Source organism: Telmatherina bonti (assembly GCF_933228915.1).
Source record: "Telmatherina bonti genome assembly, chromosome: 15".
In the NCBI taxonomy this organism is placed as follows: domain Eukaryota; kingdom Metazoa; phylum Chordata; class Actinopteri; order Atheriniformes; family Telmatherinidae; genus Telmatherina; species Telmatherina bonti.
In genome coordinates, this window is record NC_136613.1 from 29011569 (window position 1) to 29035608 (window position 24040).

General features: G+C 39.6%; 2 protein-coding genes across 3 annotated transcripts in view; both read right to left on the reverse strand.

The window, feature by feature from the left end:
* Positions 1–10958, reverse strand: part of ube2f (ubiquitin-conjugating enzyme E2F (putative)) — a 68547-nt gene extending 57589 nt beyond the window's left edge. For both annotated transcript variants that reach the window (XM_079254824.1, XM_079254823.1), the window contains exons 1-3: positions 10779–10958; positions 5280–5451; positions 2498–2527 (exon numbers count right to left, since the gene is read on the reverse strand). In XM_079254824.1, the coding sequence (XP_079110950.1) occupies positions 2498–2527; positions 5280–5394 (145 nt within the window). In that variant the 5' untranslated portion in view covers positions 5395–5451; positions 10779–10958. The remainder of the gene's footprint in view (positions 1–2497; positions 2528–5279; positions 5452–10778) is intronic.
* Positions 10959–23997: 13039 nt separating this feature from the next.
* LOC306766899 (uncharacterized protein) overlaps positions 23998–24040 on the reverse strand; it is a gene marked incomplete at its 5' end in the record, with an annotated part of 11297 nt that continues 11254 nt past the window's right edge. Inside the window, one exon of the mRNA XM_079254757.1 lies at positions 23998–24040. This exon is cut by the window's right edge and continues 71 nt beyond it. Within this exon, the coding sequence (XP_079110883.1) occupies positions 24015–24040 (26 nt within the window). The 3' untranslated portion in view covers positions 23998–24014.

Below are 24040 nucleotides of genomic sequence, written 5' to 3' on the forward strand. Positions count from 1 at the left end.
GCACAAAATTTGAATCATAAAGGAACCATAATAAATATGTTATATAAAAGAACAAGGCGACGGCTAAAACAACAGTTTTGAATGTATCCTGAGGTTAATAAAGAGAATTTGCCTTAATTTGCCTCCCATGTTAAACGACATAAGCCCTTTCGACAGTACCGCTTTATTCATCATGTAAGCTGAGCAAACAATACATTTTAAATGACACATTGCTGTTTACACACTGTGGCTGCTGAGGCGTTTCATCCAGTCAGCTTTCATTAACGGTAGAAACTTGGAATCAGGTGTTTCTAGTTGTGCCAACATGGGTGTCGGCATTTATTTCTCTTAATTGAAGCAAAAGAGCTCTGAAGAGTGTGTGATGGTGTTCTACAACATTCATTATGACAGCATAAATCCTCCCTTTCCCTTCATACAAGCTGTCACTGATGTCAACACATGATCATCAATGGATTGTTATGAAAAGTGAAGACAAACTCCCACAAACTGATGTCTAATGACATCCAAAGGAATATGATACACAAGACATCATGTTGATGTTGATTTAAGTTCATCCAAGTGTTCACAAATGCTGTACAATATTCCAATGTTAAATTCAGTATTTTATAAGACCAATGACCCTTGCTGAGGTACATTCACCAGCCACTTTATTAGGTACAGCTTACTAGTACTTGGTTTGATCCCTTTTTCCTTCAGAACTGTTTTAATTCCTGGCGTCACAGAGTCAACAAGGTGTTGGAAACACTCCTCACAGATTTAGCTCAATACTGACAAAATAGCATCACACAGTTGCCCCGATGAGAATATATGTTCTCCCACATCCCAAAGCTGCTGGGTTGGATTGAGACTCTGTGACTGTGGAGGTCGTTGAAGTACAGTGAACTCAATGTTTAACAAATGGGTTGGAGATGATTTGAGCTTTGTGACATGGTGTGTCATCCTGCTGGAAGTAGCCATAAGAAGATGCTACATTGCGATCATAAAGCGTTGGACATGATCAGCAACAAGGTGGGCTGCTTAAACATCTGTGGTTTGTAGTAAGAGGGAACAAAAAGGTGGATCCATGTTTTCATTTTCTTTCCACTATATTCTTATCCTGCTATCTGAATGTTGCAGGCTAAATGGAGACTCAAACAAGGCATTATATTCCCATCTTCTATTGTCCAGTTTAAGTGTGTGTGTGAACCGGAGCCTCAGTTTCCTGTTCCTAGCTGACAGGAGTGGCAACCTGTGTGGTCTTTCGTTGATGTGGCCTGCTTGTTGACTGGATGTGTTGTATGTTCAGAGATGGTGTTCCCTTGGTTTGAAGCAGCACTTATTTGACTAACTGTTGCTTTTGCATCATTTCCAACCACTCTGTCCACTTTCCTCAGAAATCAACAAGATATTTTGGTCCAGACAACTGCTGCTCACTGGAAATGATCTTTAACTTTCTGTAAAGCCTAGAGATGGTTGTGGAGAAAAAACCCAGTAGATTAGACCAGCCCAATAACCATCATAACCACTAAAATCCCCTTTCTTCCTCATTGTTATGCTCAGTTTCAACTTCAGCAAGTGATCTCCACCATTGTCTACCTACCTAAATGCATTAAGTTGCTGCCGTAGGATTGGCTAGTTAGCTTTTTGTGTTATTGAGCAACTGAACAGGGTAGCTAATGAAGTGGACATTGAGTGTATATCTTTCGATTTTCATCCAGGCATCAGATTATCCCACCACAGACAAGTTACAAGCAAGAAGTCACAGTGCACACACCCAACAACAAGACTTTCTGTTGACTTTTAGTCGTGCTGCTGCTAAATTATCACTGTGAGCCGTTTCATCGTTATCTCTGACATGAATGACATAAAAACTGTTTCCTGGCTTTATGACATGCTTGTTACCACTGTGTGCTACACAGGGTGACTACTTATCACCCTTTTTATGGTCCTCGACTGCGAGGACAAACTCATCAGACCGGAAACAAAGATGATGAGCGTGCAGCGCACACCAAGAGAAATCATAACGAGCTCCGCTGCTGCACATGCTAATAACCAGAGGACTCCCTAATAAAGATCCGATACACTGGGGGTAAATTGTCATATAAAAGCCTGTGCTCTTTAATAGCTATTTGAACAAACACCTCCACAGGCCAGGTATAAAACAAGAATCATTCATTTTGTACCAGACGTCGTCTCCTGTTTAATACAGAACGACTGATGTGGGAGAGCTGGATGCTATAAAGTCACATCTAACTAATGATACGCTTTGATAAACTGATTTTTATGTGATTTTTCTACAAATGACAGCATCAGTCAGCTAAGCAATAGCAGTTACTAGACAAATAATATTGTGATTATTTAACATAATTTCTGTTCAAACTGAATAAAAAAAATGGATTCTGGTTGAACACACACATCTGTGAGCTTTGCTCCATGCCATCCCAGTGTCGACGTTAGTTGTGGAAGTGAAGAATTAAAATGACTTTCAGAAAATATGCTGTATGTTTGTCATACTTACTAGGGAGATTGGCTTCTAAATCTGCAACTTCTGTTGAGACAAAAAAAATAAGAGGAATGAGTCAGATGAGAGCTGAGAGGAGAGTTTTTTTTAAAACCTCTACCTGTAAATATCTCTCTGCAGAGCTTGTATGCAAACTAAACTCCATGCACAAGAGCCAACACTCCCACACATCTCCTTTTGAAATGAAGCAAATGTAACAGCACCTGTTCTGTCAGGAAGGTTCCTCAGCATAATGTCTAATAGGGGAAAATAAAACAAAACCTTTTGCACACAGAAGAATGGAGAAGGATGGTGCAGTGAGACTAAGATGAAAGGAAAGGACAGGCACAGAAAATAGGATGAAATGAAGGAAAAAGAGGGAAATAAGCAGAAGAGGGTTGTTTTGCTGATGTTGTCAGGAGCATTTAGGCTGTTTGGATTTCTCACTTGTCTAAAATCTTTCCCTGACAAATAAAGCTTACAGACTTTTTCTGGGCAGCCTCTGCTTTTGTTTCTAATGGGGGTCACTAAGGACTTTCTATTGTTACTCAAATGAAAACAGTTTCATTAAATCAACGTGATTTGGAACCCAAAAGATCTAGAGAGGAGGGTGTTTTTTATTGATTAGTTTCCCCTGTTCATCCAGAGACTTGTCCATAATTTCAGGTATTTAGCAGGTCTGTAAAAGGAACCATATTTCATCCAGACATTTGGTCACATATCAGACTCCATCCAAGACACATCTGCAAATTATTCTTGTGGTTTTCATCTGTTTACAACTAAAGCTGCTTTTTTGACCACAGAAACTTTCATAAAAGATATGTTTCTAGATCTTCTATTGAATCGTCATTTTCCAAGGTAGCCTGGTTTGGTAATTTGGCTCTGAAAGATAGAAATAAAGTCAGTCAGATTATTAAATGGTCCAGTAGGCTGATTGGTGAGCCTCAGCCGAGTCTTGAGACCCTCTACACCAGGCATGTACAGCGTATAGCCTCTAATATTGTGACCTGTGACTCCCATCCTTTATTTGTGGCGTTTCGCCTTCTCCCATCAGGACGCAGCTTCCAGGTGCCGAGCTGTAGGACAAAACTTTATAGGAACAGTTTTGTTCCATCTGCAGCAGTTCTTCTTAATAAATTTTAGGATTTTAAATCATTTTCATCTATTAATATAACTATTTCTAGATTTTTTTTACTTTGCAAGCCATGGTGAATGTCAGAATGTCTGTTTATGTGTCTATTTTATTTACTGTCTTCTGTGACACTAAATCTGAAATTCATGTACCTGCTTTGACTTTATATTACACCCTGCAAATAGGCTCTGTTCACACTGCAGCTCAATTCTGATTTATTAATGACAGTCTGAACGACGCAAACCCTTTTTCTTTTTGTTAAATCCAACCAAGGCCACTTTCAGATGTGGTACTAAACCAAACCGTGTTGGTACGACCACAGTCTGGGTGATCATGTCAAATTGCATCGAACTTTGACGTCAAACAAATTACACAAACTGTACTGTTGTTGTTTCCTTTCATATTGTTGACAAAAACAATGACAACACAACAGCACCGCTTCTAATAATAAAACAAATACAGAAAAGTAATGCAGTGAGGTATGGCAGTGTGTGGATCCTGATTTTGCTGTAAGAAAGCCGCAGATGAAGTGCTAGGTTTGGTCATCATGTCAGGTGCGTGCAGGTTGGTAAAAATGGAGGACTTCTGGTACAGATGAACTCGGCTGCAGTATTTGTACACATGGTTCTGTACAAAATTAACAGCTTTAAGTGCAAAAGGTCATTGTTAACATTTGTGCTTTCCTTTGTCTCAGTCTCATTTCCTTTATGAAATGGGTATAATTTTGTCCATTCTTGTTGTGTTTTCCTCTGTGCATGCATGTCATTTCACAGCCCGATAAAGTTTGTATTGAAATGATTATGTCAACAACCACACAAAAAATAGGGCTTTAGTTAAATTAAAAAAAAAAAAAAAAAATCAGATTTGAGCATAAAGACCTGTAGTATGAAGGTAGCAATACAGTCAGATATTTGCAAACACAGCTTTCAAACAAACACATTTATCCATGTCAGGTTCAAACAGCTTGAGACACAAGGAAGGGAGCAGCAAACTCGACAAAACTTTAAAAAACAGAGGAAAACCACAGAATGTTGTAGAAATGTGTCAGCATAACCAGAATCTGAGTCAATGTGATCAAGCGTACTTCCTCCTCTGAATGATGAACTGTGCTCAGTGTTTTACCAAAATAAAAGCAGCAAGTACAGATGATGTTCAATACAACTTTTCAACCATGAATGTTTAAGAAAAAAGCACTTTTGATGACATTAAGCTACATCCGTCACTTCTGACTGCAGAGGTGCTACCTTCATCGCAACGACACATCCATTATGTTTATGTAAAATAAAAGGCAACAATGTGGCCTCATCAGGAATCAGCTCTCTTTGAGCTTTGCCTTTTAGTTTAGACGATGTTATGAACAAATCATAAACTATTTTAGGAGTTTCTACCTCTAAACTTGGGCTTTTATTCATCACAACTGTGAAACAGACCAGCTGATTCCAACCGTTTCTTTACTTGATGTAATAAAAGTTATCTACTTGTGCATTTTATTGAGATTTCACAAAATAAAAATTGAAACAAAAATGTTTTGGTTCATTTTTGTTCCAGCAATACAAACATAACATCTAGACAAAAGAAAAGGGAACGATTCCTGCATTACTGACATCCTAACAGCTTGATTTGTTCTTGTAAAACCATCATTATGTCAGAATAAGATGATCTCGTTACCTTTGGTAAGGAGGCGGTCCCTGATGGAGATCCTGTGGGTGGAGTCTGAGGCTCCAGAGGCACGGCCCGTCTTTCCACCATCATCCTTCTTCAACTTGCTGGCCAGTGTTAGCATGGCTACACCGCTGTGATATGCCTCTGTCTGCCCCACGCTGCACTGCTGCTCAAACGTCTGCCAATCACACACATCCAAAAGCAACGGGGTGAATATACAGAAGAACTTCAACATTTTAAACTCATAAAAATGTTTTATTTTTCCATCTTTTTGTACCTGTAGTAGGGCTGGGCAATTAATCGGATTTTAATCTCAATTACGATCTGGGTTTTCAACGATCATAAAAATAAAAGGGTGCAATTATTTTTCTCTTTACAGTTTCTTCTCCTGCTGTCTTCAGCTGCTAATCGAGCGTCTCTGGCATTGCAGCGCTGTGCTGTAAACTCCTCCCACAGCCGCTTTGCTTTCATTCAGACACTGCTCTCGCTAAATCTGGCGACTTTTTTGTTAAAGCGACGAGCGACAAATCTAGCAACTTTTACTGGAGTTATTAGAGACTTTTCTGGTGTTTTGGTGACTGACTTGAAGACACATATTGTTCTGCAGTTACTGTAAGGAAGGAGCAGCGGGAGCCTCTCCGGTCCTAAAACACTCCCAGGCGGCCAGTCTCAGTCGGCTCCGGCTGCAGGTCAATGTAGAATAACTGCAGTAGGTTGTGGAAGTTCACCTAAACATAGTTTATACCATTGTCAGTGACAACTGGCTGCATTAATTTTGTATACATATTTCGGCGAGTTAAATCACTGTAATATCCCTCCGTTACGGGGCGTTACCATAGCAACATGTCAATCAGCTGTTTTTTAACAGGTGAATGAGAAACGCGCTGTAGCTTGACAGCGTTGTTTGGCATAAAACGATTTTACATTGAGGCCAATGTAAAATAGTTACTATTTTAGCTGTAAAAGTGGATTAAACAACTCTGAATCCTGCATTAGACGGTTATAATATGACAGTTGGTTATAATATGACGTTATTAGAGCTGCGCTGTCATACGGATCGTTACAGAAAATCATTCCTGCCCAGACTGTTCAATGCTTCTTCCTTGTGTCTTAGATAACATCACGAATGTTACCAATGTTATTTATCTCCTCGCAACCGTTTTGCAAATACTTTTTAATTTTATACTGTTTTGTTGTTGTGTTATAAACACAATTGTACATGGAGGCTGCAACTACTAAATTTCCCAAGTTGGGATTGATAAAGTACTTCTATTCTATTCTATTCTGTTATTATTATGCTATTATATTACTTTATAATGTACAGAACTTTCTTGTCAAGTTGAGTGAAACACTGTCGTGTTGCTCCAGTCTGTTGCTACTGTTACAGGTGAAGAAATGGCACTGTAAATATTAGTTTTACATCTCTGTGTGATTAAACATCACTCATACACAGCAACAGCTCAGCCTCAGACCAATGAACTAATTAATTAGTTGTGCACATCCGTACTGCAAAGATGATCAGATCAGGTCATTTATCTATCGAATCACACTGACATGACACTCAAAATTTAAAAATATATATATATTCATTAAGATTACACAAAACTGATGCTTTAGAGCTCTGTCACATGACTTTTTTTTAACAGGACAACCTTCAGAGTTCTTGGTCCATCACTCAAAGATGAAATGTTCTCCAGTTTGAATAATCGTTACTATAGCAACGGGTTCTCTATATGACATGTCATTGTTTACAGTCATCACATCTAAAAGATACCAGCAGAAGACTCCAAATGTGCTTTAGAAACATGTAGCATGTAGCAAAGCAAGGCAAGTTTATTTGAGCAGCACAAGTCAACATCACGGTGATTCACAGCTCAGCTTATAACGTGGCGAGATCAATTCTCTTGTTGAACTTATGAAACTTATTAGTTCAACAACCGTGAAGTTCTGTAAACTCATAAAACTTGAGGGAAATCAGCTGCCTTCCAAGCTGATGGGAGAGAAAATGATCTTCTTGATTAAACTCTGACAACAAGAAAAAGGCAACACACAATAATGATGATGAAAACGCATTAACATGTCCAACACATAAAAGGCAAATGAAGCTGAAAAACCAAAGTATCACAATCTGAATCATTTGAAAGGAGATGAATTTCCCACACATCAACATCTAGAATGGGTGAGATTTAAAAAAAACAAAAAAAAAAAACAAAACAGAATCCAGAATGGTTGGAGGGAAAAAAATTAATTAAAATTGAATAAAATGTGTTATAAGACAAAAAGAAAACATGATTATTGTAGCCTTCCTTACATACACAGACAGTTAGTTCCTTCTTTAGAGACTACATCTGCAAAGGCAAGATCTCTTCTGCATCAGCCTTGACCTCTTCATAAAGATATCAACAGACCCTGGTGACCTTCAAGCTACATACGATTACAAGAGGTCAGGAAGATACAAAGGGACTGACCTATTAAGCGATGCGTAAGTCAACAATAAAAGCTTACAATCAATTCAGGAACCTACGATGAGCCAGGGAAAGGTTAAAAGCACCGGGGAGATATGTTGGACCTCTCATTCTATTTGACAGAAATTTAGTGTCAGCTTTCTTTTCTAAGAAACAGCCCTGATGAGCTTTTTATCTGACAAGATGTATCAAAGGCTTTATGAGAGAAATGTGGCGCCCAAAGCTCCCTTTGCTGACTTTTATCTGGAAAAAACAAACAAAAGCAGCACACAATCTGCCATGATCTCAAGATTTTTTTTTTTTTTTTTGCTGAAAGGCAAAAGTTGTAACATGTAGTTAATGCAAAATAAAGTCTCAGTGGCTTCAGATGCTCAAAACACAGTAGATTAAAAAATGTACAAAGTGTCACTTTAAATGCACCATAAAATCCTCTGTTTCCAAAATTCTGCGAACACTTGGCCTAAAGTCATTCAGAATTTTTTTTTTTAAACAACACAGTAGCTTAACTGTGTTTCTGATGTACTTTGAATTGTACTAGAGTTGCTCACAAGTTCTGAATTTATTGGATTCAGTGAAACAGTGTTCATTGCCCACAGTCCATAGCTGATATGTAGGCCATGAAAAGCCTTATAAAGTCACAATTTCTTGCTGTAACTTGGCAGAGACAACACAGACCGCTCACACCGTGGCATTTTTACATGATTACACAGTGAGAAAATGTGGGCCATAAATGAGAACAGCATAATATGCATTCAGTACTTAAAACTTGTAAAGTGCATTCAAAAGTTTAGAGAATATCAAATGAAGTTCACTTGTATAGGTTACAGTGCATTTTAGACACATTGTGGCATTGTTAAAAACTGAATATGCCTAACTTTTTGTGGGTGGTGTGTGTAAGTGGACAGTCAGTTTTGCTGGCTGAACTGCCTTTTGGCAACCAAGATGAAATTAGATAAAAGCCGTGACTTATATTTATCTGGTGTATCCGGCTTCATTTCTCTGAAACTGGCACTATTTATGTATATTTCACTTCCTTGGTCAGTAAAACAAAATTGTTGGGGTAATGCAAGCCTTTTAAAGTCTTTTTAAAGACTTTAAAAGTATTTTTTTCTGTGAGACAACATACACAGGTGCTTTGTGCTGATTCAAATATAGTGAAATGGAGGTTTTAAAACACTTTTAAAAACTATGCAATAACATTTTAGACAATTAATTTCATTGTTATTCTGATCCTGCGTTTTCTCTGAGGTCTCACCAGTCAGTAAAAGTTAGACGAATGTTGACTCTTGTCTTATCTCTGGCTTTGTCCCCTTCTCTCTTCCTCCAATAGTGTCCTCTTTCATTTCTTTTATGAATCAGCTAAACCGCTTGTTAAAATTGACCAGTATGTTGATATCCAGTTGCTGGCATGTGTTAAAGACCCAGAAGAAAAAGTTGTGGACATCAATTTCTCAGTCTTGAGTTGCTCCCTACATAACCTAAATTATAGCTATATAAAATTTTTAAAGAGCAAATTTTGCAAAGCTTTTAACTTTTATAAAAAACACATTTGCATAAAAGTTATACTGCGTTACCTTACAGGAAAAAATAAACTGATAGTATTGCCTTATGTGGGGGGGGGCTTCCAGTTCTGAGCTTTAGTAAGGATGTACCAGAGTACCTTTTAAATGGAGCAGCCAAGATAAACTACTCAGATTAAATCAATCGTTTGGGCAATATGCGGTTTGGTGAAGTTTAACTACACTTGTGCTCATATTTATTCATACCCTTTCATTACAGAAGGAAAAAAACAGCTGTCTGTAAAATAAGCTGAAATTGACTAAAGTAATAACAAATAAAAATTTTATGAAAATCATTACATTATTTTCTAATTCTGGTTCAATAGAAATATTGTTTTTAAAAAGCAAACAAATAAGATCATTTATTACATCACTCATAAACTAATATTTAGTTGAACAATCCTTTAATGTTTCCGCTACAGTCAGGTGTTTTTTGTTCCTCTCAGTCAGACTTCTGCACCTGTTGACAGGTATTTTGTCCCACTGTTAAACAGAAAAGTGCTCGAATTTGTCCAGTACCTATTTGTATGTTTGTTTGTTTTTCTTTCTTCAACTCAATTAAATGAAAAACAGTGTTTTAAACTAAAAAATTATATTTTTGCTAATTTTTAGTTATTGTTCCTTTTTTTAGATCTCCAGTTATTTGAGTGACTTTTGTAAATTCAGCCTTTTCTTTAATGAAAGGGGATGAATGCATATGAGCACAACTGTATTTCTATGTGACAGTGGTACAGTTTCACAGGCAGTGCAGCAGTATCACCACTCATAAGGATACAGTACATAGCAGAGAGTGGATATCAGCTGTCATCCAAACCCATGCAACATGGGTCACTGAGACTGCCTGAACCTCCAGCTGCCTCAGCTGTCACTCACTGAGCTCCGAAAGACTGGCAAGTTTATTACAGAGTTCATCCAACAACACTGTCATTGAATATCATACAAGTTAGCAAGCAAATCATTATAGATAATAAATTAATTAAATGCTGATTTTTTTTTTTTTTTTTTTTAAACTTATGTTGCGCCTAATTATTACTATAAATGTCCTGATATAGTTTATGTCATCTGATTGTGTGGCCTGCCCACAGTTTGAACTATTTCCGCGACTGCTAGTTGATCTAAACTAAACTAGTTCAAACAAGTTCCGCTGTCATTCAAAGATAAATAAAAATGCACATGAAACATTCTTTTAGGTGGGACTGGAAGCAACTGCGTTTGCTTTAGTAATAATGTAAACATTTATTCATAAATCAACAGGAATTCACGCCTCGTCGCAGAAATGCTGGTTAAGTCCTGTAATAACAGAATACTAATGTTGCTATTTACAGCTAGCTGAATACAAATGTCAAGCTTAACCTGCCTCTCAGGTTAACTTTACTCCGCCTGGCTGAAAGCGTGAAGAAACTGCTTGTTTTAAGGGATAAAATGCGAGTTTAAGTTGTGTGAAGTGGCAGAGCTAGCTGGTGTTAGCTCGTGTGTTTTACCTGCTGTCTCAGAGCTAGAGATTCCTGCTACAACATAATCAGCTATCCTCCTCCGTCGGTAAGTCCAGCCCGGGATTTTCACAGGCAGGCCCGTCTCTAAAAACCCAGAAAAGTTTAAATTGGACGCTGAAATTGGATGGGAACTGATTCAGGAATCAGCTGTCAGAACTTCGCTCCGGCGTCATGGGCAACGGAAGTGCAGGTAATTCCTTGCCTTGTTGTTGTCCGTGTTGTCATGGTTGCGGATAAATGGTTCCGAGTGAACAGTGAAACTTGCAGTGAGTTCTGGTATATTCCGAGTTTATAACTGTCATCTCTTTGAAATACTGCCACCAATAGCCCCCTATTGTTTTTCTTCTGTATAATACATTAATATATTTCTTTAACATATTTCTATGGATTACACTGTATTCAATGTTCAGTTAAGGTGTTTGATATCCAGAACACAGCTTGGAAAATATACATAATTTTATTATTATTATAGTTTATCTTTGATACATAAAATGAAATAATTGAATGAAGCATTAAAAATCCTCATACTCAGGAATCTGTATCCAAAGGAAGATCTCATAATTATGCTTTTCCTTTTACATGCACCCCCATTTTAGTGTGGTTTAAAAAATCAACAAATTAAACAACTCATAAATGTCTTTAAATCATATATATATATATATACATACATACATATATATCCCCTCCCTGAGCCGTCACCAACCCCTCCTCCGTCGTGGAGGAGGGGTTGGTGTGTTTTAGGGCATTATTCCCCTGGTAGGGTCACCCATGGCAAACAGGTGTCTTGCGGAGGGACCAGACCAACCATGGCTCATGGACCTCTATGATGACGACAAACATGGGCATAAATTTTCCTTTGCCCGGACACGGGTTATCTGGACCCCCCTCTGGAGCCAGGCCTGGAGGTGAGGTACAAGAGCGAGCGTCTGGTGGCCGGGCCTTTGCCTGTGGGGCCCGGTCGGGCTCAGCCCGAAAGGATTACATGGGCCCCACCTCCCGTGGGCTCACCATCTGCGGGAGGAGCCGTAGGGGTCGGGTGCAATGTGAGCTGGGCGGCAGCAAGAGGCAGGGACTCTGGCGGTCCGATCCCCGGCTGCAGAAGCTGGCTCTAGGGACATGGAATGTCACCTCTCTGGTGGGGAAGGAGCTTGAGCTTGAGCTTGTGGGCGAGGTTGAGCGGTTCTGATTAGATATAGTTGGACTCACCTCACGCATGGCTTGGGATCTGGAACCAGTAACCTCAAGAGGGGCTGGACATTCTTCCACTCTGGAGTTGCTCATGGTGATAGGAGCCGAGCAGGTGTGGGTATTCTCATCAAATAAAATAAAATCAAATCAAACTTTATTTCTTGAGCACTTTTCATGCCACGGGCAACACAAAGTGCTTTACAACATAAAATCAAGTCATAAGGATTAAAACAAACAGTGGATAACAAGGCATTTAAAAATAATAAAGACACAAGGTCTTTCCACACACACACACACACACACACACACATATTCCCCAAAAAACATCATTCCCTGAATACTGTCTCTTTAACCGAATGCAGGTTAATAAAACAACTGAAAACATTAATAAAGTGATAAAAATCAGCTCCCGGCTTGGTGCCTGCATGTTGGGGTTCACCCCGATGGATGAAAGGGTAGTTTCTCTGGGCCTTCGGGTTGGGGAACAGGTTCTGACTGTTGTCTGTGCTTATGCACCAAACAGCAGTTCAGAGTACCCACCCTTTCTGGGGTCCTTGGAGGGAGTGCTGGAGGGTGCTCCTTCTGGGGACTCCATTGTTCTGCTGGGGGACTTCAATGCTCACATGGGCAATGACAGTGAGACCTGGAGGGGAGTGATTGGGAGGCATGGTCCCCCCACTCTGAACCCAAATGGTGTTTTGTTATTGGACTTCTGTGCTCGTCATGGATTGTCTATAACGAACACCATGTTCCAGCATAAGAGTGTCCATATGTACACCTGGCATCAGGATTTCCTGGGCTGCAGTTCGATGATCGACTTTGTAGTCGTATCGTCGGACCTGCGGCCGCATGCCTTGGACACTCGGGTGAAGAGGGGGTCAGAGCTGTCAACTGATCACCACCTGGTGGTGAGTTGGCTCAGATGGTGAGGGAGGAAGCCAGTCAGATCTGGCTTCGTGTTGTGAGGGTCTCCTGGGAACGTCTGGCTGAGTCCCCCGTCAGAGCGAGCTTCAACTCCCACCATCACCAGAGATTCAAACATGTCCCGAGTGAGGCGGGGGACATTGAGTCCGAATGGGCTGTGTTCCGTGCCTCTGTTGTTGAGGCGGTCAGCCGGATCTGTGGCTGTAAGGTTGTTGGTGCCTGTCGTGGCGGTGATCCCAGGACTCGTTGGTGGACACCAGCAGTGAGGGATGCCGTCAAGATGAAGAAGGGGTCCTATCAAGCCTTCTTGGCCTGTGGGACTCTGGAGGCAGCTAATAGGTACTGACAGTCTAAGGGGCATGCGGCTTCGGCTGTCGCCAAGGCAAAAACTCAGCCGTGGGAGGAGTTCGGCGAGGCCACGGAGAAAGACTTCCGGATGGCTTCGAGGCAATTCTGTTCCACCATCCGGCAGCTCAGGAGGGGGAAGCAGTGCTCCGTCAATACTGTGTGCAGTGGAGGTGGGTAGGTGCTGACATCAACTCGGGAAGTTGTGGGTCGGTGGAAGGAATACTTAGAAGACCTCCTCAATCCTACAAACACGTCTCCCGATGAGGAAGCAGAGCTGGTGGACTCAGGGGTGGACTCTCCTATCTCTGGGGCTGAAGTCGCTGAGGTGGTTAAAAAGCTCCTTGGTGGCAAGGCCTTGGGGGTGGATGAGATCCGGCCGGAGTTCCTTAAGGCTCTGGATGCTGTGAGGCTGTCCTGGTTGACACGCCTCTGCAGCATCGCGTGGACATCAGGGACAGTGCCACTGGACTGGCAGACTGGGTTGGTGGTCCCCCTTTTTAAGAAGGGGGACCGAAGGGTGAATCACACTCTTCAGGCTCACTGGTAAGGTCTATTCAGGGGTTCTAGAGAGTAGGGTCCGCCGGATAGTCAAATCTCGGATTAAGGAGTAGCAGTGTGGTATTCGTCCTGGTCGTGGAACAGTGGACCAGCTCTATACCCTCTTTGGGGTCCTGGAGGGGGCATGGGAGTTTGCCCAACCAGTCTCCATGTGCTTTGTTCACGAGTGATGGAAGGATGAAGCGTGAGATTGACAGACGGATCAGTGTGGCGTCTGCAGTAATGCGGACTCTGCGCTGGTCTGTCGTGGTGAAGAAGGAGCTGAGCCAGAAGGCGAAGCTCTCGATTTACCAGTCGATCTACGTTCTACCCTCACCTATGGTCATGAGCTATGGCTCATGACCGAAAGAACGAGATCTCGTATACAGGCGGCTGAAATGAGCTTCCTCCGCAGGGTGGCCGGGCTCTCCCTTAGAGATAGGGTGAGGGGCTCGGTCATCCGGGAGGGACTCAGAGTAGAGCCGCTGCTCTTCCGCATCGAGAGGAACCAGTTGAGGTGGCTCGGGCATCTGGTCAGGATGGCTCCTGGACGATTCCCTGGTGAGGTGAAGATGAAAAGGATTTTAGTAATCTGGGAGAGGGTGATTGTTTTGTATTTCATCTCCATCTGTTTAGACAGGTGACAGGTGCCCTGGGACAATGCATGCCCCAAAGGATCTGTCTGTGCAACCATGTTTTTCTCACTGAGTCCACTTCACACATCTTTTTTTTTCCAATCGGAAAATGCCAAGTAAGGACAAAGCTTACGCCTGTATTTTTTCATTGAGAACAGTCAAATAAACAAAGACCAGATTAAAGACACTTCGGTTAAAGTTTGTGCAAATATGAGCAATGAAGCTTTGTCAAGGAGGACGCAGGGGAAATGTGTGTGTGTGTGTGTGTGTGTGTGTGTGTGTGTGTGTGTGAGAATGTGTGTGTGTGTGTCTGTTTGAGAGAGTGGGAGGGGCAGGGGTGATGAGTTATAATGTTTAGTGTTTTATGATGAGTAAATTATATATATTGTATTATATTTTATTGTATGAAAAGTGCTTTATAAATAAAGTTTGATTTGATTTGATTTAATTTAATTTAATTTAATTTAATTTAATTTAATTTAATTTAATTTAATTTGATTTGATTTGATTTGATTTGATTTGATTTGATTTGATTTGATTTGATTCGATTTGATTTGATTCGATTTGATTTGATTGATTTGAACGGTATGACTGGGTAGGCTCTCATTTCACTAAAAGTAGGCAGCCATTTTAGGCTCGAACTCCATTGATTACACTCTACGAAGTGTTTGGACCCTAAATGGGTCTATTGGGTGATAAAATATTTGGCGATTTTTGTATCGTTTTCTTGTTGCTTCTCTTCTTCTGTGGTTTGTTGCGTTCACTGGTTGTTGTTCAGCTGTATAACTCAACACTGCCCCTGCAATTTCCAGTGGTATTGCTTTGTTTTCTGTGTCAAAAAGCGCTTTGAAAACTGACTGAGTTACACACCTTACTGAAAGAGGAAACGGACAAATATGTCCATTTGCATGTGTCTTTTTCATCTAGCATAAATGGGCTTTTAGGCTCGATGTGTAATTCTGCATGTGACATGTCTTGTAACAAATAAAAACCTTTTAGTGTGCTTGGCTTTTAGCAGAGGGGGATTTTAATACATTAACATATCTTCAGACTTTCAAAAACTATGTTAATATTGGGTTTTCAATATCAAGAGAGGGTTTAAAACAAAGTTTGTTTTTATTGTTCACTTGCCCTGGGTGGGTGTAGGCGGGAGTTTCAGGAAGATGTCTCATTAAAAAAATTGGGTCTCCCGATTCCATGCAGAAGCTTCTCAAACAGCTTAAATGTTAAATTAGCATCCTTCAGCTTTGATGTTTGTTATATGGGCCCAGCAGCAACTTGGAAATGATTCACTTCAAGGCAGAAACAGCTGCTGCCTGCTTGCCAGATAGAAATATTAGGATTTGTTTCCTGTTGCTATGTTTTGTACAAATTGCAGTTTGGGTTGTCTTGAAGGCAATAAACATATCTTCACTCTTTCATCTTCATCTCCCCACAAATGGCTGAAATTTTGCTGCACTGCTTATTTTGCTCATGGAAAATGACACTTTTTTTCTTGTTAACGTGCATTATCTGTTCTGGGTATGGATTTAGCAAGTACTGTTGGTTAAAGACTCTGTTTTATATAGACTCAGAATCAACAGATACTTTTAATTCAGGTAGAATGCCTTTGTGTATGATTCCTTTGTGGCCAGTCATGGAGACAAATTGTTACAGTTTGCTGAAAGTGTCTACTCAGCACATTCATCAAGATGCTGACGTAAAAACTGTACAAAAATACGATGCTATATTTTTACATTATTTACCTCCACAAAGCACTTAACAGTTTACAAAGATTATAAACTGTCTAAGTGAATCACTTGAAATCTACAACTATTCTTGCAGTTTTCTGATCCTGTGGTAAAGTGCAACAGCAGACAACTCGGCGGGTTCTCATCATGGGGTCTGTGGTTACCATGGTTGCCTAACAGCTGCTCAGCTGAAGCCTTCCTATGCAGAGGTGATTGACCAAAGATGTGACTGTAAGATTTCACAGCTGGCTGTGCCTGTGGTCGTCTTCCAGTGGTCACTAAAATGTGCATTCACCAGCTGCTTTATAAGTTCCACCTGTCCAGTTGCTTGTTAACTGAAATATCTAATCAGCCAATCACATGGCAGCAAGTCTATGCATTTACCATGTAGACATGGTGAAGATGATTCACTGCAGTTCAAACTGAGAATCAGAATGAGCAGGAAAGGAAATTTAAGTGAATCTGAATTTGGCATGGATATTAATGCCAGATGGGCTGTTGTGAGTATTTCAGAAACTGCAGATCTTCTGGGATTTTCACACACAACCATCTCCAGGCTTTACAGAGGAAACGTCCAGTAAGCAGCAGCTGTCCGGACCAGAATGTCTTGTCGATGTCAGATGTCAGAGGGGAATGGGCTGACTTGTTAGAGATGGAAGAAATGCAAAACAGTCAAATAACCACAGCTTACAGACAAAGTATGGAGAATAGCATCTCTGGACACAAAACCTTGTAGCAGATGGGCAGCAGACAGCCACACATCTTCTTTCAGCTAATAACAGAAAACTGAGGCTACAATTCACACAGACTCACCAAAAGTCCACAATAGAAAATGGAAAAATGTTACCCGGTCTGATGAGTCTCTATTACAACTTTATAAACAGATGGTAGGGTCAGAATTTGGTGGAAGCATGGATTCATCCTGCTCTGGATCACTGATTCAAACTGGTGCTGAAAAGCTGTGGTTTTTTTTCTTGGCACACTTTGGGCTGCTTAGTACCATCAGCATGGTCCAGGTACCACTGCCTTTCTGATTACAGCTGCTGATAATCCCTAAGTCCATCCCCTGGTGACCACAGCGTACCATCTTCTGATGGTTAGTTCTAGCAGGATAATCCACCAGCTGACAAATCTACAGTAAGACTATCATGGAGCATGGTCTCATGGGGGTTGTACTTTTATCAACACAAAGAGTTAAGATATGTTTCACAAATGCATAGTTCGAGATGCCTTGAAATGACCACAAATGTTACTGGATAACTAGTGTATATTTCTTCTTTGCTATTTAGTGTCTTATTTTGACTCTTTTTTTATTTTGGAGCAGCAAATTCTTTGCACATTAATTACAGAGTTGCATAAGTAAACATGCCCTCACCCAACTTACACTATTAATTCTTTATTGCTCTCACTTTACTGAAATTAAATGGTACTTCAGGGCAAGTAAGGTTCTGTAATTCAACTAATACTGAGCAACTTTCACTTACATTGCTTTGTACTGTAATGGGTAACCCTGAGGACCTGGAAATTCAGCCTCACACAGGTGTAGATGTTTTAACTCATTTGGATTAATTTAAAAGGATGTGGATGAATAAAGATTGGTAAAGTGATCCAGGAAGAGCAGTTTGATCATGTGGGGCTCAACACAGCTTAATTCTGGGGTCTGTAAATTCTCCATCACTGAGCATAAGTCCAAAATCCAACAGCATGGCCAAGGGAACAGCCAATGGGCCCACATAGTGAAGCAGAGGGATGGATACATATTCAAGCAGAGTAGACAAGAATCAGTGGATAATGTCTGGGTGAGAAAGACCCGTTGTGGGCAAGGCAAGAACAACCCGGGGACAGCACAGAGAAGCCAAACACTGATGATACACTTTCGATAATCTGACAGGGACGAAGAAACTGGAAAGAATTTACATAAGGTCAAAAAGAAGTGCGGAGCGAACACAAGCAGGGAAGTCCTGGTGGAACCAGTGAACCTGATTGTTGAAGCAACAGTGAGAGACCTGGCAGAACAGGAATCATGGCCGGTGCTTTGTCCGCTGCTGATCTTTGCTGCTCAAAGAGCTTTTTGATAAAATTAAAAAAAACTCCTCTTCCGTGTGGGCATTTTATCATACTATGTGCCCTTTTTGCTTTAAGAAAGTGGAGTATTTTTCCAACATTTCAATGCATCGGTGGAAACCGGTGTCGAGTTTAGTTCACGAATACCTTGAGGCCGGACTCTGCAAAAACTACAAAGCTGTGGCTTTCCAGAGTTGCTGTTCCTTATTTGCAATGAAGAAAAAACATTTTCTTTGCGTTATAATCTTTCATTCATTCATTCATTATCCTAACCGCTTATTCCAATGAAGGGTCCCGGGGAAGCTGGAGCCTTGACTTATTATTGTTAGGAAATCCATTTTACTTACAGAACAACAAAAGCAGAAAGATAATGATGCTTCTCATGTCAGTCAACAGGCTGATCAGATGCTAACACCTATGAGTACTTGAAGATGACGAATGTGTCATAATTAGCTAATATTTAGTTGTGAAAGAATAAATTACGTGTGTGTAGTACTGTGTTTTGTTAAGGCTCAGGGTAATAACTTTAAAAGTCTTTGTGAGTTCTTGCCACCGTAAGCCGTGTGCGTGTCAGTTCAGATCAGACAGTGACAGCAGCACCAGTGACAGTCGCCCAGTGGCTCGGGTCTTAATCATGCAGACACAAAGTGTCTCGGTTGGGGCTCTGCTCTCCCTGCTGGACTCAGTGACCCACATATGAGCCTTGTGTCACCTTAGTTTAACAGAAGAAGCTTCCCTTAAGACTATGACTAATGGAGAAGTCATATTGATGCCAATCCTGTTTCATACTGCATGTCCTTGACTCCCACAACTGTGTTTTGTTGCAATCATCAAGATTTACAGTTTTAAAAAACTAAAAAAAAATAATATGAACTATGAAACCATATGAAAGCGACAGATTCTTTCATTGTGTGATAAACCTCTGCTGCATGTTGATGCATTTTATGCCGGTTCTAGGAACCTTTTGTTTTGGCTTGGATTTAGCAAGACAGTGTTGCTGCACACACTTTGGCTCAGCCAGTGGGAACATCTGTTCAGCAGACACACAAGACATCCTCGCTGTTTGACTGGACAGCTTGCCAGGTTTGAAGTCAGTCCAACTAAACCTGGAGTATATGAACAGGATAAGTTACTATTATCTCCACACTTAGGACTTGTAAACTTCTTCTGAGGATTTTTATTCTTTTTAACCTCACTGTTTTTCGTTCAGTGGAAGATGGTTAGAGGAGTGTTGTAAGCAATGCAAATGTGCATACAAATCAGTCCTGACTCATATTTGTATATTCAAACATGAATGCTGTGAAGCAGTCCGATCTGCGTTGTGTTTTAGTCCTGAATTATTCAAACCTTCCGCATTATTTTCTGACTATTATTCATAAGAAAAACGGAAAATACAACATATCTCAACAAGATATGGCTTGTGTCAGTACATCTCACGTAAATCCATAACTGGGAGTACATAAAGATGAAGAAACTGCCGACACTGATGGAGTGCTCTATTGACAGTATTCTTTTGTGGAAAGCCATATTTCTAACACAGATCAATGAGAATAAATCAGTGTGTGCCGAGTGTTTGTTGTGTTTTGTCAGCAGCTGAAGGGAGCAGATCTCATTTCACAAGATGGGCAACTATTGATTTTAGCAGTAATCTCACAGATAATAGCATGTTGTTTGTAAGAGATCCCAGCTGAACAGACAGAAATTAAGTTTCACATTTGCCTTTTTTTTTTTATGAGACTTCATACCCCTGCTGATGACCTCAGATTATTTTTTAAATAGGCTAGCATCGTCACGCCGATAACAGAAAGATTTATTAACAATGTGTGCACCAAGAATAATGACATTACACACAAAGCAAATAAAGACAAAGACATTTATTTATTTTATAGTTAAATCCAGATTTTTAACTTGTTTTTTTTCTGAGTTTCATAAAGTCTTTGTGGTGGGAAAGCTAATGAGAAACTCCAAACTGCTTCAGAAAACAGAAAAACAAGCCAGAGAGCTGATAAAATGTAATTGCCTGCTTGGAGCACCTTCAGTATTAGATATGACCTCACATCATGCTGGCAGTGGGGTAAAATCCACGGTCTCATCACAGCTCTCCATTTCCTCCTTGACCCAAACACTTAGTCCTACACATTTTGTAGAATTAATGTGGTCCCTGATCCTTTCAACTGTGGCATTTGGACAGTTAAATGATCTCTAGTCATTCATCTCCCAATGAAAATGAAAGTTATCACCATATGTCAGCCCAGCAAGAAGCACATTCTAATAATAAACCACATCATGCACATGTCATGCTTATAAAAAATCCTCTGAGGTAACAACTTCAGTCCAGCTCTCTGATCTATTTAGTGACATTTTACAATCTGTCCCTAATGTGTCATTTACTCTCAGCAGCCCTTAGTCTCTTAATCTATTAGCAATTTCTAGCATAACATTCTTCGTATTCAACATTTTTCCACAGCTCAAGTTTTCTGCTGCTGTTGGAACAACAAAGAACGGCACGTCCTCCCAGATTTCCTTTTCATTGTTAAGCAATGAGCAGTATCAAGCAAAAAAATGACCCAATTCTTATCAGAATTACATATTGCAGACGCCTAAGAAGGCTACTACCACAAAAATGGTGCCATCACACCATGCTCGAGTGAGAGAGAAGATCAGCTGTGTTGATTCTGCCATCCGCAGAAGCTGTGCAAGTATAAATTCAACTAAAGGCCATGGAATCATAATAAACAGAAGTGTTGCATGCCAATCATTAGTTATCTTGTGGATGTCACCTCTGTGTCTTTGGTCTATACTTGAAACAGATGGACAGATGTTTTCTGCTGAAAAAAAACATCTGTAAATATAAAAATAAAGTAATTTTGTGGTCTAAGACCAAAGCTCAGGTCATGTTACGGAGAATCACCCATCTCTGAGAAACCAAACAATTACCAAGTACATCAGGGAAAAAGTTTTCATGTTTTTATTGAGCACAGTTTAACAATAAAATGTGAAATAACTGCACAACAACTATTATTACTACTACTAATAATAATAATATTAATAACACAGAAACTACTCTGTTTCATAAAAAAACATAAATGATACATTTATTGTGTTTTTCTGAGTTTCTAAATGTTGTTTATTAATTTTTTCATATTTTGGTAACAACAAATATTTCCATTTTATTATTAATATAATTTTACATGCCATTTTGAAGTGTTTCATAATGGTGCATTTGTTTAGTTCCTATATTCTCTTATTTTGGTTGTTCTGTTTTATTGATTCTTGTATTTACTCTTGAAAAATTCAGTTGTCTTTATGTTAATTAGAATATTTTATTTTTCTTTTAACCCCTTTCCTTTTTACCCACCAAATCTAAAGAAAGGAAATCTGTCAATTTTATTTGAACATTTCTTGTCCCAAGTCCAGATGTAACAGATGCAGACCAGCTGCTGGGTTACCTTTGTGCACATTTTGATTTAGTGGAATATTTTGTGCAACATGTCACTTTTGTCTAGACAACACATTAAACCTTATGAAAAACTTTTGTGCTCTGTAAAGTGGCTGCAAAAGTTCCACTTTCCCCCTCACACCAAACTAAGAAAGGGATTCTGGTGATCCTCCACGAGGTAACACACCTCAGGCGAGGTACCTGTGTGTTGTGTCTTTGCAGCAGTTATCAATATAATATTAAATGCCTCCCTCTAGTGGTATTTTCTGAAAAAATCTCAACAAGTCTCACAAAGACATTTCATCTCCCACTCAGTCTGCTTCCACTAACCCTGGTGTTGACTGTCAGATATACTGTTTGCTCCTAAAGAAGAGCTATTCACACTCTTTTAACCACTTTACACCTGCATTTATTCACGATAATATGAGTACAACAAAAAAAAAAAAAAGAAGAAGAAGAAGAAGACTGGAATTCAGTAACATACAATTAAATATAGAATCCAATAAAAAAAAAAAGAATAAATAAAACGTATAATACATAATATAAAAAAATGTAAATATAAATTAATTAAAGCAAAAACACACAAAATCCAGCTTAATTCTTTAGATAAAAAGAAATAAAACAAACAAACCCAAGACATGCTTCCTATCTTTTTCATATTTTTGGCAACAGGCATTAAAAGAGTTAATATTCTGCTTGGGGGGGTTTAATTTATTTATTCATTGGTCAAACTGTTCCATAAAAGTGAACTTGTCCATTGAAAATGATTAAAGATGTGGCCTCTGTACCTCTGTTCAGAGGTTCAGAGGTACTCTGTTCTACCTTGTCTGTGGTTGAGAGGAGATTTATACGCGAGGAGAGCAGCAGCAAACACATGGATGCCGCATTTTGTGGAACAGTTTTCATCTGATCCAACTTTTCTCATTTCTTCTCTGTTTTCTTTCTCCATCAAACATGCGGTCGAATGAATGCTGCTTTAATATCCATCACTACGCTGGAATGTAGACTTTCATTCATTAGCAAATGACGCTTTCTGGAAGTATTCATCATGTCCTCTTGCTCGTTCCTGATAACTCCTTGCACAGTTTAAAGAGTTTTAATAACTTGCATGGCTGATATTTACATTCAAGGAATTACTCATGATACAGCAGTATTAATGTTGGCATCGGCAGATGTCTGTGTTTTAACGTATCGATCTGTGTCAGGAGGATCAGAGGTAATGTCAGTGGCGTGGCCATTTTTCACAATGCAAAAGATGATACTCAAAACAGTGTGCAATACTTCCAAATTAATCTGACAAGGATATTGTATCAAAACATTTAATACCACCTACTTGATATCATCTGAAAATCTACTGTTTACAAATTTACAAACAGTGGTATGAAGCTATTTTTAATATTTACTTCCATGTGATGATTCAAAATGATTGTGACGTCGACTTCTGGTAGCAGCGGTTCTCAACCTTTTTACAACACAGTTCCCCTGGTAAAATATTTTTTCAGTCAAGTACCCCCTTAGGAAAAACTTGAAATACAGCACTTTGTCATTTGTGTTTGCTTTATTAAACTTTAACCGTGCAAAACAATGGCAGTTGTTTTGCACATCTCTACTGCGCTTCAACCAGGACTCCATTGTTTGCGTTGTCAAGGCGACAGTGACTGGCGGATATAATCTGGCTCGTAACGGATGGGGGTCAATTCATGTCAGAATGTGGTAATTCGGGAGGAATGAAATGGTGTCAATCTAAATATAACTTCAGTCATTAAGGTATTTCATTCAGTCATTTATTGACTTATATTTATATTATTTTATTTAACGATATTTTAAAGAAAATAGGGGTAAGCATACCCCCATTTGAGAAACAGTGCATTGGGGGACAGGAGAAGACTATCAGCAGGCTTTTTAGCTAAATTTCTACCATAAAACTGTATGTATCAAATGTAAAAAATTTGGTTTCATGGGGTAAAGGGGAAGAGGAAAGAAGCATCCAGATGCTTACAGTAAACTTTAATGGGTGAATATTTTCTGTCCACAACAAACAGATCATTATATTTGTGCTGCTTTTCTTCGCAAGCTTTATGGCTGCAGATATTCCAAGGAAATTGTCATGTCTGCACCATAACCATGCAGACGGTTTAGTAAGAAAACAACTATTTAATATATATTCTACACAACTATCCTCTGTGAGAAAGTAAATATGAACATTATTAAGTAAGAATTTAACATGAGTGTGATTAACAGACAAAACATTGAACGTTAGCTGTCATATTCTCACAGGCAAGAAGAGATCCTGGAGACCAGTACAAGTCGTGCTGTTTTTTATGATTTTGTCACATAAAGATGGAGGAGTAGGCAGGAATCAGACGTTCTGAGGTTTGCAGGCCA